The sequence below is a fragment of the Pyxicephalus adspersus genome, chromosome 2, assembly GCF_032062135.1.
Source record: "Pyxicephalus adspersus chromosome 2, UCB_Pads_2.0, whole genome shotgun sequence".
Lineage (NCBI taxonomy): Eukaryota > Metazoa > Chordata > Amphibia > Anura > Pyxicephalidae > Pyxicephalus > Pyxicephalus adspersus.
In genome coordinates, this window is record NC_092859.1 from 158,986,765 (window position 1) to 159,000,495 (window position 13,731).

At 42.5% G+C, this 13,731-nt stretch overlaps 1 protein-coding gene across 1 annotated transcript; it reads right to left on the reverse strand.

Annotated features, from left to right (window-relative positions):
• Positions 1 to 5,802: 5,802 nt before the first annotated feature.
• Positions 5,803 to 13,731, reverse strand: STAMBP (STAM binding protein). Its single transcript, XM_072399151.1, has 10 exons — positions 13,625 to 13,731; positions 11,819 to 12,047; positions 10,209 to 10,284; positions 10,031 to 10,126; positions 9,613 to 9,949; positions 9,118 to 9,275; positions 8,860 to 8,997; positions 7,577 to 7,689; positions 7,350 to 7,449; positions 5,803 to 6,579 (listed from the first exon to the last, which is right to left on the reverse strand). Exons 2-10 carry the CDS (start codon positions 12,019 to 12,021, stop codon positions 6,523 to 6,525), a joined length of 1,278 nt encoding a protein of 425 aa, XP_072255252.1. The 5' UTR covers positions 12,022 to 12,047; positions 13,625 to 13,731; the 3' UTR covers positions 5,803 to 6,522.

Consider the following 13,731-nt stretch of genomic DNA (forward strand, 5'->3'; position numbering starts at 1 on the left):
ATAACTGTAGCACTACAGAACATTCTCTTCTCTTCCTATACGGAGAGGTGTTCTGCAGTTCACAGGAGTAAACCACAGATACCACGGGTACCACAGCAGGTTTGGAGCTCCCCGGATTCATGGAGGATTAATGGATTTATTCTGTATTGGCAGAATTGTAAAAAAAAAACGCTGATGCATGCAATATTGCGATGTGCATTACACATGCATTGGTGCTCTTAGTTGCCATGTATTAATTACGGTACCATAATGCACCTTACCAATGCACAATGTGTTGGTCAGTCCATGTAAATGAATGCATTGGGGAACCCAACACATAGCAAAGCTACAGAGGGACCGAGCCCTGGGAAGGGAATGGACCTGGGTCGTACCTACTGAGTCACATTTAATGCAAAGTCATTTTTGGAAAATACATTGCAAATGATTGATATCTGCAAATAAATAAATATAACGTTTTTTTTTTAAATGTCAGTCAATGACCTGAAACATGCACAAGTGAGATCCCTGACCCTTCACTGGGTCAGTGACGGTTCTGTGACCCAAAGTGCCCTCAAATAAAAAATGGCGTCTCCATATCCTAGCTTTCTATTATATTAACATAATATATTAGGATATATGTTGTTTATTCTTATACCAGTATCTAACTGAACAGAAAATGGAAACCCAGACAAACCTGCCTATTCTATGGGTAATATCACAGCAGGTCAGAACCCTTTGTGTGCCACTGGGCCCCCATCATGGGTCCAGGCTTGGGTCAGCGCCAACCTTCCATACCCAACCATGATGTAGATTATAGTTCATTTCCTAATCCGAGTCCTGCAGACCCAGCAGGGACTCTTCTCCTTGCAATGATAGATGGCAGGATGTTGGGATTTCATCCCTGTGTGTCTGTGAGGCCGCTAAATGTAAAGAATTTGGGGGCAATAGAGATATATCTCCTAAAATAGGTTTCTCTTACCAGGGGGTCCCGCAGGATGAATCCATACTCCTCGGACACAAAGCAATCTGCAAGATTTTGCTTCTCCATTGGTTTCCCCAGTCCCAGACACGTCTGCTCACCTGCAATATACCTTATGACCTCCCCACCCCCTGTGCTCTTATATGGGGCCGATGTGCTGACGAAAGGGTCAGAGTCTGAAATGGGTGCTGTGTCTGAGGCCTGGACATATCAGACTGTGTCAATATTCAAGAAATGACAAGGACACAGAGGCTTAGGAAATAACAGGCGCCTTGGGATGAGGAGGGCAGCACCCCGGGAAAATTCATGTTTTATTACTATGGGGCCATTTTGTGTTAAATACTATTCCTAATACCAAAGTGAAAAAATGTTTTAAATGAATGACAATGAAAAAACAAATATACCTCCTCCTCTTTAGTAGATGCACCGGGCAGCAGTTATAGTGTTGGGGGTCCTTATAGATTTTGGACACTTGGCCACTCCAATCTGTCCCCATTCTTCTTTCAAAGCAGCTCCAGCTCAGTAATGGGGACAAGCGTCCTTCCAGTCCCAGGTCTAATGTAATTTAAAGGGGAGGTCAGTGTTCTCTCCAGTCCTATTTAGCTGGGCGCACCACCCAGCAATTTTCACCACCCGGCTGTTTTTGGGTCACAGTACATGGGCTGCCACCTACAGCTTCTTCTCACCCAACGTAAAAAGAATTCTAAGGAAAATATTGGGAATCCTTCAAACACCCAGCAGCCAATGGAAACAATCCCTGTTTTTTATTATAACAGCACAGCCCTGTGCTCCTATTGGCTGCTAGTTTTTAGGAAAGCCTGCCTGATGAATTACATCAGATGTGCTGATCAGTGAGTACACAATGGTAATTCCAGGTAAATAATAAATAATAAATAGAATATTTCTCCATATTTTAAGTTTTTTTTTAAGTTTTTATACTTTTATAAAAAAAACAATGTGAGCTTGTAAGTATTTTATATTAATAAAAAATGTCCAGGTAAATAATAAATAGGAAGGAGATATTCTATCTAGTGATCACCTTTACTTTGATATTACCTGTCCCTGTTCTATTGCCGGGTGCCACCATCTTCTTCCTTCTCTTCTTTTTTTGCAGTGTTTGGCCATGAGCGTGGGAGTTCATTTAGTGCCAGCGACTTCAGGGGAAAGCTGGGATGTGTCAGGTGTTTTTACAGATTCCCGGAGTGATCAGACAGGTGTGAATTACTTTTACAAAAGGAACATCGTCTGTCCTGCAATAAAGCGCGGTCTGGTCACACATTTCTAAAAATGGAACTTTAGAAGCTGAACCGAAGTTTGCATTGTGACTTAGATCATAGATAGAAATCTTTTATTTATTTTCTGACAAATTGGTAGCTAAATTTATACAATGCACTAGGGGAAGCTGGAGCTTTTAGTAACTTTTAGAGCAAATCACTATATATTGGTTGCTTCTTTGTTCCCAGGTCCATAGAAACCAAGCACTGCGCTGATAGCCAGGTAATCTGCGTCTTTGATGTGGAATGGCGATCTCCCTGTTCTTTTATTACTGCCGTTTATTGACAATTAGATTACAACACAAAAGGAAACCATAAAAATTCCCGGTAAATCTTCTGGGTTTATTCTTCTGTTTTCCATAAAAAAATAATTGCCGGATCCACTGGTTCCGGGGATAGTACAGAGCTTGGGGTGCTGGCCATCAAATTAATATAATAATAATAATTGTATTTCAAATGTGAAAAGTATATAGTTTTATTTAGTTGAAGCTTTTTATTACCTGTCTAGCTGTCGTGCTTCTCAGTGGTAGCAGTGCTTAGCACTCCGGCCTTTGCAGCGCTGGGTCCCAGGTTGGAATCTTGGCCAGGACTCTATCTGCATGGAGTTTGTAGGTTCTCCCTGTGTCTGTGTGGGTTTCCTCCGAGTACTCTGGTTTCCTCCCACATCCCAAAAACATGCAGTTGGGTTAATTGGCTTCCCCCTAAGCTGACCTTAGACTGTGATAATGACATATGACTATGATAGGGACATTAGATTGTGAGCTCCTTTGAGGGACAGCTAGTGACACGATTATTGATTTTGTACAGCGATGCGTATTATGTCAGCACTATAAAAATACTGTGTAATAATAATAATAATAACATGAATCTAGAATTCACTCTTAAGCATCCAGAAAAGGAAATGCGCTGCCATTTGGCCCAGAAGGGAACCAAAAGGTATATTCGTTAATGGTAAGAAAATGGAATTGTGCATCAGGTTAGGAGTACTGGAAGGATTCTGATGACCCCAGTGCCTCTGGGTGATATCGGGCTACCTGGTCTGGCCATAGGCTGGGGTGTCTGTGGTTGGGACCCCACTGTATTACTTTGGCCCCAACCCTAATTGCTTTTCTTGCACTATACCTCATGGCACAATTTGCAGCTGGACAATTGTTTTTTGTGAGCCCTGAAAGTGACACCACAGGGTTGCACGGCTCCCCCCATTACCCTAAACATCTGGAGAGACTATGATGTGAGTGGTGAGAATAAGAATTGGGTTCTGGTAGCGCTGCACCAAAAAAAGGAGAGGTTGTGCTTATAGGGAAGAAGGATTTGTACTTGAGGAAGAAGTTTTTGCTGGGCAGGGACAGTGGGTGCTTTGTGCATTACATATTGCAGAATGTTATGTATTCCTGGCCCCTGCACTCTGATCATTATATGCTCCAGACTACTGTGCATGGTGTTAGGAACTCCAGACCCCTGTAATCAGTGCAACCCGAGTAAATAAATCTTCTGATTCCTGCACTACATACATTAAGTATTCCTGCCCTGGGAGCTCCAAAACTCAGTTACTCATGTATTATCTACTTCTAAACCCTACCTGACCTCTGCACTCACTGCATTACATACACCTGACCCCTGCACCCCAGGCATTATATTATATATATTTGTGGATACAAGGACCATGACATATGTGTTAGATATTCATTAGAAAAGTTTACTTATGTCATTTTAGGCCCATTACACCACAATGTAGTGATAACCACCTTTGTATGCTAAGTGCACCGTATCATTTTGGCCCTCCATGTGGAAACCCTGAGCTGAACAAACGTTTACTTTTAACACCAGAGCAGTCACAACTGAGACATTTACAGTAACAAACGAAAGCAAGCAATATATATTCAGCACTTCATGAACTCGTTATCAGTCACATGCCCTTGTCATTCTGAAGTTACAAATCTCCACCACATGTTTCCTGCACATTGGATTTAGGATTGTTGCATAACTTTACAGAAATGTGAACTTTATACACCTGCACTTCTATATTCTGTACGTTTACCTGCTTCTATCACATCTGCTATACCTGTGTTATGTAAGGAGCGCTATAGACCTCCTGCTATGGCCATTGAGGTGATCCATAGAATCTTTTACCATTGAAAGAAACCTGAAATAATGTTGCTTAGGCTGTAAATTTTGGGACATCAAAAAGCTGATGGAGAAAATTATGGCAGGACCACCATGTTCGCCCGGGAAAAGCACAGCATAGCAACATTCTGTTCAATAAAGAGGAAAGAAGGGAAGATGAAGGAGCAATGTGATCTCCTCTATTGGAGTGAACATTGGCCATTCCCAATCAATCATTCATCTATCGATCCCCTGTGGTGGATTGAACAGCATCAGGGTATTGCAGTCAGATTTTCACCCATACCAAGCACACCTGTTTATCTCAGGCAATTATTATCTTTACTTTGCCATGCAAACATTTACCCAGAAATCCAGTTTTATTATTGAGGAATAGTTGTGAGATGTGACCTTTACACATCTGGATAATTTACCTTAGAATATACCTCGGCCTTATCTGGAGCTATATACATGATCTGAGCAAATATTGTCTGAAAAGGGTCCATTATCTTCTCCCTTCACAAGATGAACAACAAATCTGCACAGAAATCCTAATGATTATACCGTCTCCTACTACAACACCCAACATTCCGAGACTGAAATTTAATTCTAGATGTCTTACCTGTACATAAGTCAGAATTCTAGGCTTTCATGTAACAAATTGGAACCTTCTGGAAACCAAAATAATTTTTCAGGTCTTTCACAGTATAATGAAATAACAAGACTTATATAATAACTTTTATTTATTTCTATGACAATTCTAATGTTTCTCCCCTTCAATATTCTCTCCATTCCCAATGAAGCACCGATGTCGTCTTGTTTCCCACTCGTGGAAGGTGAGGAGCAGATCAATTTCTGATGTTTTTTCTTTCCTGCATCCATTCACACAAAGCGAGTTCCTTTAATCCCCAATTTGGATTTAGGAAAAAGAAAAAAAGTCCCCAGGTGCCAAATCTGGTGAATATGGAGAATGTTCCAGCGTAGTAATGTGTTTTTTTTTAAGCTGGGTCAGAAGAAGCTGTAGGTGGGTGGCAGCCCATGTACTGTGACCCAAAAACAGCCGGATGGTGAAAAGTGCTGGGTGGTGCGCCTAGCTAGATAGGACCAGAGAGAACACGGACCTCCCCTTTAAATTATATTAGACCTGGAAAAGGAAGGGGTGCAGTGTATATTGGTCTTAGTTGGCATTCCCGATCAATAAATCAATTAAGAATGTCTTAGTTTTTAATTGATATTTGTTTGGATGTTTTTATATTTTTCTGTGTTTTTACTGACAGACAACTTGCAGCTGATCTTCTCCTCATACTTACCGTGCTTTTTTTCTGCATGGGGTCGCTGTACAATAGCAGCCATCTTGGAAGAGGCAGACCAATGCTGTCTCATGTGAGCGCCTCCAGCAAGGAGAACAGTGAACAAAAGCAGTGACACCATCCAACAAAAAACAATATTTCACCAACATCGACTACACTCTGTGAGCATTGAAAATATTTAATGCTGCTAGAAAATAAACATATACAGTATTATTCTTTAACATCAGTGAGATATATTCTAGTCTTTTTTAGGAAATCGATCAAATAAATTAACATATGTACAAATTTTCTATTACTAAAATAATATCTGAAACTCAAATAACGAAAGCTTGCAATCAGAGCTTTAAAAGTTAGCTGAAGACATGATATAAAAAAAATGAAGCATAATTTAGTGGGAAGAGCCCCAAAAGGACTACCAAAAAAAAAAGTGAACTGTAGCACCAAAATGTGTCAGAAGCTGAGGAAAATAAAACTCAACCAAGCGTCTTATTTAACATGGCCAAGAATAATAGACAGCGTGCAGCACCACACAGCATCCAATCAGATTTCAATGGTTGGCATTGTGTAAAGTGCTGGAAAGTGGACTTGGCAGACGGCTGGTCTTTGCATTCTATTATTAAATAAGCCTATTGGTGGTGTGAGCTGGTTTCATAGTGACTGTACAGCCCAGGACACAGTAATAAAGCCATTTTTACATTAGGAATTTTGGGGAGGATGCATAAGCTGAATGGCCACAACCTCCATAGTGTAGACAAATACCGTTGTGTCTTCTAGTATAATCCATCCCTAAAAATGGCTCTTTACAGAGTTTAATGGCAATCTGGCATATCAGGAGTTAGGGGGTAAACAAGAGGGGTATTTGGCATACACTTTGCAGGATTCATCGCAGGTCCATGACAACGACATCCTGGTTACAGATGGTGGTGTGGCCCGTGGTCTGTATAGAAAGACAAATGTTATTACTGGGGTACAAAATGCACCAAAAATGCAGCTCTAAAATCATTAACACATCTTTAAATGTATTTTGGTAATTGCAAGCTGTATAGGTATTTGGCAGCATGATGGCTCAGGCCTAAATGTAGGTTATCTGGCATATGCAATGATAAATAACTGTTGTCTATTGCTTATTATAAACCAAATTTACTGCACAAGTTCTCTTTTGTAGAATTTAGTTCTAATTTACCATCAGTGGCAGCATGGTGGCATAGTAATTAGCCCCTAGGCTTTGCAGAGCTGGGTCCCAGGTTCAAAAATTGGCCAGGCCACTTTCTCTATAGAGTTTGCATGGTTTTACTCCGGGTACTCCAGTTTACTCCCAAAAACATGTAGTCAGGCTTCCCCCCAGCACTGACCTTAGACTGTAATAATGACATATGACAAGAAGAGTCACACTGCAGATCTTCAATAAAAAAAATTGACATATGACTATGGCAGGGACATTAGATTGTGAGCTCCTCTGAGGGACAGTTAGTGACTAAGGACTTTGTACTGCCCCGTTTATTATGTTGGTGCTATATAAATACTGTGTAATAATAAAAACTAATCACACTGGGACAGTGTCACCTAGTGGACAGATTGTAAATTACACTTAGATATAACACCACATATTGCCAGATTTGGTATGCCATTCCAAGAAGCCCAACCAACACATTAAGGAGATGGCCGACTCTGGCAGTGATCTGTAGCTTTTATTCAGGACACACTTACACAAAATAGAGGGGGATCTTTACAGTGCGGATGAAATCCTTTCTGTCTGCATTCACCAATCTCCTTCATGCCGTAGTCCGTCAGCTTGAAAATGCCCGTTCTTCAGAAAAAAATTATTTATCATACATTTGCATCTATATTAAAGGTCTCCATTATATCTCTTCCATCTCAGGCTTCCTTTGGAACAAGCTAATGAAAGAAATTGCTAAATTTAAATTGGTACCTACTCCTGGAATTTTGGGGAGCAGACAATGGCGATAGACTCTGGTAACATCATCTGATAGGAGCAGTGAGTGTGCAGGTCCACGCTGGAGAGGAAAGCAGTCTGAGTTGGATGGGTCTGAGGGAAAAAAATAATCTGGTTACAAAACTATTCAGACAGATTTTGTTTGATTTGTTTGTTTTTGTGCACATTTTCAGGCCTCGTATGATGATAAGCGTAACGACATAGTAATACAGTAGAACCTCGGTTATCCAGCACCCACGGGGAATGGCCGATTCCAGATAAGAGTTTCCGGTTAACTGAGGTTACTCTGAAACTGAGGTTTCTCAGCTATTCAGTACTAGACTTGAATGAGGGAGACTTGCCCCCATTCACCTCTAGTGCTGAATAGTTGAATAGCTGAGAAAAGGGAAACCCTGATGACACTTGAGCCGTCATCAGGGCTTCCCTTTTCTCAGCCAATCACTGAGCGGAGCAACTAGTGGAGCTCAGCTCTGCTCTCCTGACAGCTCCCGCAGCCCTAGCGGAACAATCAGGGGAGCGGAACTGTCAGATAAGGGTTATTTGAATTTTCCAGTGATCCGAGTTCCGGATAACCGGGGGTTCTACTGTACCATCCACCTGAGACATCAAACCATTAGGAGTCTGTCATACAGAGAATCAAATCATACAATGAAATGAAATCTTTGTGCAGCTTTCTGTTACCTTATAGAAACCTCTGGGAACTCATGGCCATATTGTAATATTAGTTTCAGTATCAGTATCTTTTAAAATAAAGAATATAAATGTAATATATAAACAGAATCAGTTTAAACACTTCATAATAAATAGGTCAGCTGGCTAACTCCTATACTGTTCTCCAGAAATGTAAAACAAATGGGGTTAATAAGATAAAACAAAAAAAAATTGAAACAGTTCTAGATCTAAGAATGCCATTATGTGAATAAAGCAAAGGAGCAGCCATTAAAGAAAGAGGCTTCAAATGTCATTATCACAGCCCATCTTTCTTAGCTTTTCTAAGAACAGCATGGAGAGGAGAGGGTGAATGAATAATTTGTATATGCACTGGGGGAGAGGAGATCCTTAATATAAATTTTGAGTTGCTCTGAATAAAAAGCTATGATGTGCAGTTTTACCATCCTCACATGTTTTAAGGGAGCTCAGTGTCTGGGGGAGACTGGCAGTAAACAATTATCCAGGGATTCCCGGTGGTCTGCACTGCAAATATCAATCAAATTATGAAATATGAACCACAAAACAGAGGAGAGTAAAACCAGAAATACATACATGTATCCATCCCAGTGTTATCAGCCCGTACTGGTCCTGAATCAAGAATAAGTCTTCCTCATTCTCAGTGTTACAATAATCGGGGCCACCACACTGCTTGGGCACAATGACGTGAGTGATGGTAAATTCGTTCTGCATCTACAAAAGAAGAATTGAATCTATGACATTTCCAGAAATTTTTATAGCTGAATAATTGAATGCACGGAAAGACAAACAAAGCATTTTTATTTAATGCTAACACATTAAATACAGTGTTGCCGGCCTCCGGCCCGTCGCACGTGGCTGTGTCCCGCAGCCTCCGGCCCGTCGCACGTGGCTGTGTCCCGCAGCCTCCGGCCCGTCGCACGTGGCTGTGGGTGGGCAGGCTGGGTATGGGTCAGGTAGGTGGGTAGGTAGCTGGGAATGATGGTGTCTGGCTGCAGCATTCATAATAGACTGTAGAGGAGAGAATCGGGTTAGTGGAATATCAGAGAGGAGGAGGTTACAGTAGTCCAGACGAGAGATGATAAGTACAAGGAGTTTGGTGGTCTCTGGGGGCAGATTTTGGAGATATTGCACAAGTAAAAGTGGCAAGCCCTGGAAATGTTCTGAAAATGAGGGGTAAATGAGAGGGCAGAATGCACTTTCATACCAGATATCCACTGGGGGTGATTTTATGTTTATACCCCTCTATTAGCCCTGTCCTCCAGTTTTATACTCGAGTACTACTGTTGTGTAATGTATTATGTACCATGTGCAGTATTTTCTACTTACAGCCTTCATGAAGACTTGCTGGCTTCAGAGTTCTATCTACAACAGGTGGCCGTGGCAGGACAGCATCATCTGTAGGGAGACATGGGATTGTAGGGGGCTCGTTAATGCCGGGAATGAGGGGTCCTTCAGACACCTTGGAGCCGGAGGTGTCTGTTGAGAACTGATGAAGGATCCGAAGCCTCTCGCTCTCAAGTTCTTTTTTACGGATCATCTCTTCGAAGGCCTGGAACTGTTCCTGCTGTTCTTGCTGCTTCTTCATCAGCGCCACCCTCTGCTTCTCGGCTTCCAGCTGCTGCTGCAGAGCCAGCCGACGCGCATATTCCTCTTCCTCGCATTTCTAGGTGAACAAAGCCAAACACCGTCAGCAGCCATTCACTTTATGATGGGCACCATCCAAGAATATTATTCCCTAACTCACCTTTTTCTCCAGGAACTCAGCATATTCTTTACCGTATCGCTTCTGCAGCTCCTTCTTCAGCTCCTCGGCCTTGGGGAAAGCCACTTCTTTCAGTTTCTGCAGGGGGGGGGGGGGGTTACATTCAGGTTACTCTAATAAATTAGGTGAATGTGCAATGTCTCCAGCTGGGATTACTCACTTTTAATGTTTCTTTCTTCTCTACAGCGTTGGCAGTTTTGTAATCTCGATGTTTGGGAACTTTTTCTATAAACAGTCTAAAGAGGAAGAAAGAATGAACGTTTTGATTGCTATTATTGTGCATTTTCCAACATTCTTCGATGTATTAAAAATGAATTCCAGTCTAAAGAGTCATGTGAATCCTTGTGTGAATTTTTGTCTGGTTTCTATGTTTCCTCCAGATCTGTGCAGTAATGCAGTGTGACAATGTGCCTCTGCAATCAAGACTAGCCAATGCTCCTCCTTCTTTTTATGCTCAGTGGTCGGTCTTGTATCCGCCCCCTTTTCTTGCAGGTAGCCTATAGTGGGTGGGGCTGTTGGGTCCCTTCCTCTGCTCTCTACAACACTGCTGGATCTTTCTCATTATTACTTTAGATACACACTAAATGTTTGTTTGTTTTTTTACCCATTTTGGATATTTAGGGCTTTATTTAAATTTTTTTGTGTCTGGAGCTTTTGAGACTTTTTCTTGTAATTTGTAAAAGAATGAATAAAAACAGATAAAATCTTTTTTTTCTTTTGCTGCCTGTGTCCAGCTGGGGTTATTTTCCTTCACATTCCGTCCTGTGCTGCAACACAAAGAGCTCCATTTATAAACCAAGGAATCTGACATTGCTTCAAACATTCCCTGGTGGGAATCTACTACTGCTATTGACACACAATGACCTGGAATATTCCCAACAGGGAATGTTTGAGGGAATGTCTAAACCCCTAAATGAGATTGGAATGGAATTAGTACCTTATTAACCTGTCTGGATTGTAAGATTCACTCTCACCTTTTTCTCTCATCACAATTATAACATTTTGGATTTTCCCCTCACTCTGGTAATGATCACAAAGACCAAATAGGGGTTCATGCCCCCAAGAGTGATGCAGAGAAAAGTTAGACACTTGAACACATAATTTGCCTTTAAAATGAACCTCATGGCCAAGCCTTAAAAATATAATATTTCACAGTATTTATATAGCACCGACATATTCCGCAGCGCTGTACAAAGTCCATAGTCATGTGACTAGCTGTCCCTCAAAGGAGCTCACAATCTAATGGCCCTACCATAGTCATATGTCATTAACACAGTCTAAAATCCATTTTGTGGGGAAGCCAATTAACCTAACTGCATGTTTTTGGAATGTGAGAGTAAACCGGAGTACCCGAGGAAATCCACACAGACACAGGGAGAACCTACAAACTCCATGCAGATATTGTCCTAGACGAGATTCCAAACTGGCGCTGCAAAGGCCGGAGTGTTACCATGCTGCCCATATAAAAAAAATTGTTGTAGTTTCTCCACCTTTTTACCATGAGAGAAACTCTTGAAATAACTTTCAGGGCCCCCCTTCTATAATTATTATATCCACAGCTCACAGTACATTAGTGTGGTGGTCAGTGGGAAGAATTCCTCTTACATTGCTGGCCAGTGGGAAGAATGTCACCCATACAAATAACCACAAAGATCATTGGGGTCATACTGACCCGAGAGGCACAAACTGCTTATTGCTCCAGGAACCCCTAGCGCCCCCCGGAGGAACCCTGGTTTAGTATAATTCGGATCCATGCAGAGATCTACTTACGTGATATATTTGTTGTAGAGGATAAAGGCATGTTCTGTATTCCCCTCCCCGGTGTACACATTGGCCATGCGGATCAATTCCACCCCAGACCGGTAGTAGCGTTTCAGCGGTATGTCATCATTCACTTCCACGCAGATCCCCTTCTGCACCAAAGCCCGAAGCCTCTCCTCCGGGGGCAGGCTGGCATCGCTGTGCTCCGGCATGGTGGATGACTAGAGGAGTCTGAGGACTGGAATAGCAAGGGAAACCAAAACATCAGCCAATAGAAGACATTATACAGGGTGGGGGTCACATGTCTAATAATATTATCTGTGGGTTTAACAGGAAAGAATGAAAGGTAACAGTGAGAGAATGGAGGCCGATTTCTAATATTTATTCACCCAAATCCACCGCCAGTTCGAGCCCCAGTCCTGAGCTTCCTTTTCCTTACATGAGGGGGCGCCCTTTTTTGGGTCACCCTGAGTGACATGAACAATTCTTATAGGCTGATCAGCAGCAGGGTAACCCCTAGGATAGCAGTGATCCTTACACAACAGAGAAGGAATTCTACTGCAGGAATTCAAAGGGATTGGAGAATGGATTTCGGTTGGTAATAAACCAAAGAAATGATTGGTGGAAAAGATTACTACATTTAAAAGAAATCCAAGGTTGCCATGGCTGACACCAATGCTACGTGTTAAGGTTTTTCTGAGATTTGCGTTGTGTTTTTTGCCTTTCATCTTACATAATACAGAGCTTCGTTCCCTTATATAAATCCCAATATAGCACCAATAGAGTAATAAAGTGTGTGAGAAATATTAAAATAGAAGTTAAATCCTTTATTCCCATCTGCTATCTCCTCATTGATCTCAGTTTGCAAATAATGAATCGTTTCTATATAATATAGAATTTCCCTGTTTGATGTCATCAGCAGGAAGTGAGCACCTCCCTGCATCTCATTAGTAAATCATCACATGACCACCATTAGTCTATTCATGGGCTGTCAATCAGCTATAGGCATGAGAACAGCGGCTGCTCAGAGAGTAGGGGGGAGGCGTATGATAAGAAGGAGGGATGATGAACAATTCTGTAGGGGTGATGAACATGGAGGTGCAGAAATGAAGAAACACAAAGACCTGGTTGGAGTACACATTCAACGACTGGCACCGCTCCAAGGGAGGAGGTCAGATTGTGAGCCCTTGTGACCAGCACCAGTGGGAGGTTAGGAGCCCATGTGACCTGTGCCACTCTGGGTGGGTGGGTGGATCAGCCACCCGCAACCCCCACCAGCCACTGAGGGGCAGTTACGCGCAACCCCCACCAGCCACTGGGGGGCAGCCACGCGCAACCCCCACCAGCCACTGGGGGGCAGCCACACGCAACCCCCACCAGCCACTGGGGGGCAGCCACGCGCAACCCCCACCAGCCCGCCTCCTTTATCTCCCGGCCAATCACAAAACAATCCTCAGGCTGTGTGTTTTGTGATCGGCCAGGTCTGCTTTGCCCAGAGTTCAGATTGAAGATATTAAAAAGTAATTTAAGGATGTAAAAATATAAATACAACTAAAAGGTTTTACTGAAATATTTTTATGGCATGCAATGTATGGGAATGGAGGAACCAAAATAAAAGCGGATTACATGACAGATTTCTAATACTGGAAATTAAAATAAACCTCTGTGACACCGCAATACACAGAGACCCGGTGTGCCCCGGTACTGTAAACCTTCTCAGTGTCCCGAGGTAACCCAGAACCTCCCGCAGCGCTCCATTCGGGCACCGTGCCGCCTCCCCCGCCCCGCTGTCACCCGGTTGTCACCAATACTCACCCCTCACATCCACTCTGCTGCGCCCTGCAGGGCTCTTCCGGGTCACGTGATCCGCCCGATCATACCAGCCGCTCGTGGAAAGTCACACGGCTCTGACGTCACACTCG

Coding starts and splice junctions, on each gene's coding strand:
- STAMBP (XM_072399151.1), bottom strand. CDS start 12,021: ATGCCGGAGCACAGCGATGCCAGCCTGCCCCCGGAGGAGAGGCTTCGG. Junction 8,998..9,117: donor GTGCGACGGGCCGGAGGCCG/GCAACACTGTAT, acceptor CTTCTTTTGTAG/ATGCAGAACGAATTTACCAT. Junction 7,690..8,859: donor TAACACTGGGATGGATACAT/GTATGTATTTCT, acceptor TTTTTCCCTCAG/ACCCATCCAACTCAGACTGC.